The sequence below is a fragment of the Elgaria multicarinata genome, chromosome 9 (assembly GCF_023053635.1).
Source record: "Elgaria multicarinata webbii isolate HBS135686 ecotype San Diego chromosome 9, rElgMul1.1.pri, whole genome shotgun sequence".
Lineage (NCBI taxonomy): Eukaryota > Metazoa > Chordata > Lepidosauria > Squamata > Anguidae > Elgaria > Elgaria multicarinata.
The window spans coordinates 809,001-815,000 of NC_086179.1; the positions used below are offsets into that span (position 1 = coordinate 809,001).

The following is a 6,000-nucleotide window of genomic DNA, read 5'->3' on the forward strand; positions in this document are numbered from 1 at the left end:
TGGTGAAGTCCATGTATAAAGCCATCTTTTAGGTTGTTGGAAGAGAGTGTTTGTTATGCACAGTGAGTTGTCCTGGCAAAATTCTATCAGCCTGTGTCCTGCTTCATTATGTTCTCCTAGACCATGCTTACCTGTAATTCTGGATGTCATTTGACTACCCACCTTGGCGTTCCAGTCTCCTGTAACGAAAATAACATCTCTTTTTGGTGTATTATCCAGTAGGTGCTGCAGATCCTCATAGAACTGATCTACTTCTGCTTCTTCAGCATCTGTGGTTGGGGCATATATTTGGATCACTGTGATGTTAAATTGCTTACCCTGAATTCAAATTGAGATCATTCTATCATTTTTTGGATTGTATCCAAGCACTGCTTTAGCCGCTTTATTATTAATTATGAAGGCTACTCCATTTCTTCTGTGATCCTCTTGTCTACAATAGTAGATCTGGTGGTGATCTGATGTGAACTGGCCCATTCCAGTCCATTTCAGTTCACTGACACCCAATATATCTATATTTAATCTTGACATCTCACCAATAACCACATCCAATTTGCCCTGGCTCATAGATCTTACATTCCAGGTTCCTTCCTATGGTGTGTTGATCTTTAGAACATCGGATTCGTGTTCTAAATGCACCAGCACCGTCGGCCGCTAGCCATCCTTTCGGCTTTGAGCTAGCTGCGTCATCACATCTGGGGCTAGTTGAGCTTATCCTCTGTTCCTCCCCAGTAGCATTTTGACCATCTTCCAACCTGGGGGTCCCATCTTCCGATGGTATACTGACATATCTCTGGTTGTACTGATCCATTTAGTTTTCACAGCAAGAATACTGGGGTGGGTTGCCATTACCTTCCCCAGGGATCGTATTTAGTCTGACCTTTCTACCATGACCTTCCCATCTTGGGTGTCCCTTCACGGTTTAGCTCATGGCATCCTTCCTTTGAAGGTAGTGCTTGATTAATCTCCTGAAATGTATATGGGCGTCAGTCAGGACCATTCCTATGGACAAGAAATTCCAAAGTGAGAAGGCCTGGGGTCTTGTTAATAGAAGTATAGCTTCCAAATCATGTGAGGTACTGGTTCCTCTCTATTTGGCCCTGGTTAGGCCTCATCTAGAGTATTGTGTCCAGTTCTGGGCTCCACAATTCAAGAAGGATGCAGACAAGCTAGAGCATGTTCAGAGGAGGGCAACCAGGATGATCAGGGGTCTGGAAACAAAGCAGTATGCAACTGAAAGAACTGGGCATGTTTAGCCTGGAGAAGAGAAGGCTGAGGGGAGACATGATAGCACTCTTCAAATACTGAAAAGGTTGTCACACAGAGGAGGGCCAGGATCTCTTCTCGATCCTCCCAGAGTGCAGGACACGGAATAACGGGCTCAAGATAAAGGAAGCCAGATTCCAGCTGGACATCAGGAAAACTTCCTGACTGTTAGAGCAGTATGTCAATGGAACTGGTTACCTAGGGAGGTTGTGGGCTCTCCCACGCTAGAGGCCTTCAAGAGGCAGCTGGACAACCATGTGTCAGGGATGCTTTAGGGTGGATTCCTGCATTGAGCAGGGGGTTGGACTCGATGGCCTTGTAGGCCCCTTCCAACTCTGCTATTCTATGATTAAAATTTGTTTAAAAAGGAAGCTTAAGGCAGGGACAAAACCCACTCAAGAGCCAGAGCAGCAATTGGAAGGAGGGCTGGAAGAAGTGGACCAGTAACCTGGAAGCAGAGCTGTTAAAACGGGAGCATTTAATGTGGGTAGCAACCTACCCACCACCACCACCACCACCACAAAGAACATGGCTGGCACATTGTGGACCAATTTGTCTTCTTTGCAGATCTCAATGGCTCATCTCATTTTATGACTTATTATTACTCAAGATCTACCAGAGTGAATTTGCTCATTTTTATTTTGAACTGAAGTTTGAGCAGTGTGGACATGAAGGAAATTTTGGAACTTCAGAAAGTTTAAAGGTTGGCCTTGGGAAACTCAAGAAGGGAGAAAGGAGAGGGATGAGACCAAAGGGAAGTTAATGCTATTATTATTATTATTATTATTATTATTATTATTATTATTATTATTATTATTATTTCCCACCGACTCGAGGCGGCTTTACAAAGTAAAACATGTACAGTTAAAACAAATAGAGATATACAAAAATTAAAACTATAATTAAATAAGCTACAATATTAAAACATTTAAAAATATTTTTTTAAAAAAACAAACACCCTAATATATTATCAGTGCATAAACAGAGGTCCAGACTACTCCTGAAAGGCCAGGCAGAACAAAAAAGCTTTAGCCTGCCTCTGGATACACACCAGGGAGGGAGCCAGTCTAACTTTCTGGGATGGGAGTTCCAGAGCTCTGGAGCAGCCACTGAGAAGGCCCTCTCTCCTGCCTTCTCACCAGGTGTGCCTGTGATGGTGGTGGGACTGAGAGAAGTGCCTCCCCTGAAGATCTCAGAGAACGGGCAGGCTCATAATGGAGAATACAACCTTACACTCAATAGGGATAAATGCCAATGTGACACAGTGTGTATCTGCATATTTAATAATGCTCACTCCTGTGAGTTCTTAGAGTGCTGGGCCAATGAAAGGACAGGGAAAGAATGTTGGGAAAGGGGCTGATAGAGGAGGAGGTTTTTAAAACCTTTTCTTGTTTATTTGTAGTATGTTTATTTTAAAAGTTTAAAGTTGTTCTGGTCTCAAGGGAAATAGAAAAACATATTTTTCTTCAACCATTCTTAGACTACTAGCCCCAAGGCAACACACAATTTGCTCTAGTAAGACCATAGTAGTCTTGCAACCAATCAATACCTAGAAATCTTCCTTCCTCCACCATCCCCAGTTGATAAGCTCTGAAAGCCATATTTTCTAACTATCGGCATGAAGCATATAAATGCAATATGTCTGCGAGGGCCATGCCCAACAATCTCAAGCATGGGAAAAAGCCCCCAGCCCGCCCCACATGGACCAAGAACAAAGAATCCAGCCCAAGCCAGAATGGGTGGTAACCTGTGTGTGTGTGTGAAGCTTTTCATAGAATCATAGAATAGCAGAGTTGGAAGGGGCCTACAAGGCCATCGAGTCCAACCCCTTGCTCAATGCAGGAATCCATCCTAAAGCATCCCTGACAGATGCTTGTCCAGCTGCCTCTTGAAGGCCTCTAGTGTGGGAGAGCCCACAACCTCCCTAGGTCACGGGTTCCATTGTCGTACTGCTCTAACAGTCAGGAAGTTTTTCCTGATGTCCAGCTGGAATCTGGCTTCCTTTAACTTGAGCCCGTTATTCCGTGTCCTGCACTCTGGGAGGATCGAGAAGAGCTCCTGGCCCTCCTCTGTGTGACAACCTTTTAAGTCTTTGAAGAGTGCTATCATGTCTCCCCTCAATCTTCTCTTCTCCAGGCTAAACATGCCCAGTTCTTTCAGTCTCTCTTCATAGGGAGAGTCCTTTTCATTCAGGACTAGCACTGGTTGCAAAGCTGCCCCAAGAGAGTTCATTCTACCATCCTTGCCTAAAGCAGCGAGACGGAAAGAGCTTTGTATCAAAGACTACCCCCCGCCCCGCCTGCTCCCCCACCCCACACATCTTGCCCAAGTTTGAGGTCTGAAATTGTCCTTTATTGAGGCAGTGTAAGAAGAGGTGGCAGCAGAATTGCTTCCCCAAAACAACATTTAAGCTTTTTTTGCTGTGTCCAGTAGAAGAGTACCGGATTGAATCCCACCACAAATAGGTCCATTTCCTGTTCCGTGGTTCATTCCTTGCACAGATCCCCTGGATGTGGCTGCATTTCCACAGCAGCCCCACTAGGTGGCAAGGGAGGACAGTTAGAAGGGGTGGGGGGGGTGGGGGAGCTTAATGAAGACCCCCCAAAAAGGGATGCTAGCTCTTGGCATGATATGCCAAAACCCTGACGCCAGTCCCTCCCTGCTGCTCTCCACTAACTCTGCGGAGTTTTCTACAACTCAGGCCACAGCTAGACCTAAGGTTTATCCTGGCATCATCCAGGGTTCGCCCCTGCCTGAGCCCTGGATCCCCTGTGTGTCACCTAGATGAACAGGTCTGACCCCTGGACCATCCAGGGATAAACCTTAGGTCTAGCTATGGCCTCAGTCAGACTAGTAGCTGTGGCCCTAAGATATTGTGGCAAAGCCCAGTTCCTGCCTGCTCCATGAAGTGGCTGTGGGCAAGGTAGACCTTGGTGTTCAATCTGTAAGGGGAAAATTTAAGGATAATAAATCTCTTTAATCAGATTCCCTGCTTACTAGTGACTGGCCCTTACCTCCTGCCTACACCTAGCTTGATTTTAGAGAGATGTGGTTTGTCTTAGAATGCAAGGAAACACGGAATCACATACAATTGCTTTATAAGATAATCATAGATTATATTTTAGAACATTTGTTAGCCAAAAGCAAATACATGTAAAACAATTATAGAAAGACAATTATACCATGGTACTTGTTTAAAACGGTCTAGCTCCTGCCTATCTCTCCTCTCTCATCTCAAACTATCGCCCCGCTCATGCTCTCCGCTCCTCTGATGCCATGCTTCTCGCCTGCCCAAGGACCTCCACTTCCCTTACTCGGCTTCGTCCTTTTTCTTCGGCTGCCCCTTTCGCCTGGAACGCTCTTCCAGAACACTTGAGAACTACAAACTCAATCACTGCTTTTAAAACTCAGCTAAAAACTTTTCTTTTCCCTATAGCCTTCAAATATTGAGTTTGTTCTGACTCTATACTGTTAGCTTCACCCTACCCGGTGCCTGTTTACCCTACCCTGTGCCTGTTTGCATTCTCCTTCCCTCTTTATTGTTTACTACAACTTATTAGATTGTAAGCCTATGCGGCAGGGTCTTGCTATTTACTGTGTTATCTGTACAGCACCATGTACACTGATGGTGCTGTATAAATAAATAAATAAATAAATAAATAATAATAATAATAATAATAATAATAATAATAATAGAAACACCATGGGGCATCACACCATGCGCTACGCACACAGCTTTCTGCCAGCAGACGTGACCCCCTGCCAGGACTGACCACACCCAGTATCTTCCCTTTGATCATTCTATGCTTGAGCATGATACGTGATGTGATTACTTACTGTACTCTTATTTGCTACTGTAGTTAATCATATTTGCTGCCATTGTGTTTAGAAGTTTATAGAAATTCCCCAGTTTGTTTTCTGTGGTTTTATCTGATCTGAGGCCTTAGGAACCTTATTGAAGAAGTATTCTGGCAAGGCAACAGGCAAGGATACCTTTGGGGCATATCCCCCCCCCACCGCCAGTACTAGGTGATGGGGGAGTCATCCTCAACCAGGGGCATATTCCCCCCCGCCCCGGTCTGAATTCATCCCCTTCTTCATAGGTACAGAGAATGTTGAGGGGTAAGGGCTTCTCACCCCCACTCATATTTCTAGTTCTGGGGTAAAGCCACGGGCATCGTTGCACATTACCAGCAGCTGAGGGTGCCACTGGGCAGCTTTACCCCTCAGCAGGCCACACCTTTGATGGCGCATGAGCAGGTATGGCAGGAGCTCAGCCAGGCTTTTGAGGTTCAGCCGTAAAGTTACATCAAGGTACCCTGCAGAGCTCTTCCATGTGGTGAACACTTGCTCTCTGCTACCAAGGATAAAACAGAAACCAGGAAAGGAGCCAAAGGAAGAAGATAGGATGCAACTGGGCCAACTAGTTACCTGGCTGTTTGATGTTTGTGGGTATGGTGGTGCAGGTGCAGCCCTCTGACAAACCTCCAATCTGTCTCAGTACCTTGGCATCGCTGAGGTATGACGAATCCTTCAGGATGCGGGTGGCTGCCACCTGTCCCTCGGATGGTATGAGCAGCAGCCTCAGCGTTACCTGCAGTTAATAACATGGGCTAGACCCATGGGGTGGAGGGGGATGGGTTGGGCAGTGGCTCCCTGGTCACCTGCCAGGGGTCCTCAAATGAAGGAAGTCCTGGTGGGGCAGGGGGATTCCAACCCACATGCTCTGCTGGGAGC

At 45.9% G+C, this 6,000-nt stretch overlaps 1 protein-coding gene across 1 annotated transcript in view; it reads left to right on the top strand.

Annotated features, from left to right (window-relative positions):
- Positions 1–6,000, top strand: part of LOC134403922 (collagen alpha-1(I) chain-like) — a 51,875-nt gene that overhangs the window by 23,767 nt on the left and 22,108 nt on the right. The window contains exons 6-7 of the mRNA XM_063134465.1: positions 5,419–5,561; positions 5,765–5,832. Of these exons, the coding sequence (XP_062990535.1) occupies positions 5,419–5,561; positions 5,765–5,832 (211 nt within the window). The remainder of the gene's footprint in view (positions 1–5,418; positions 5,562–5,764; positions 5,833–6,000) is intronic.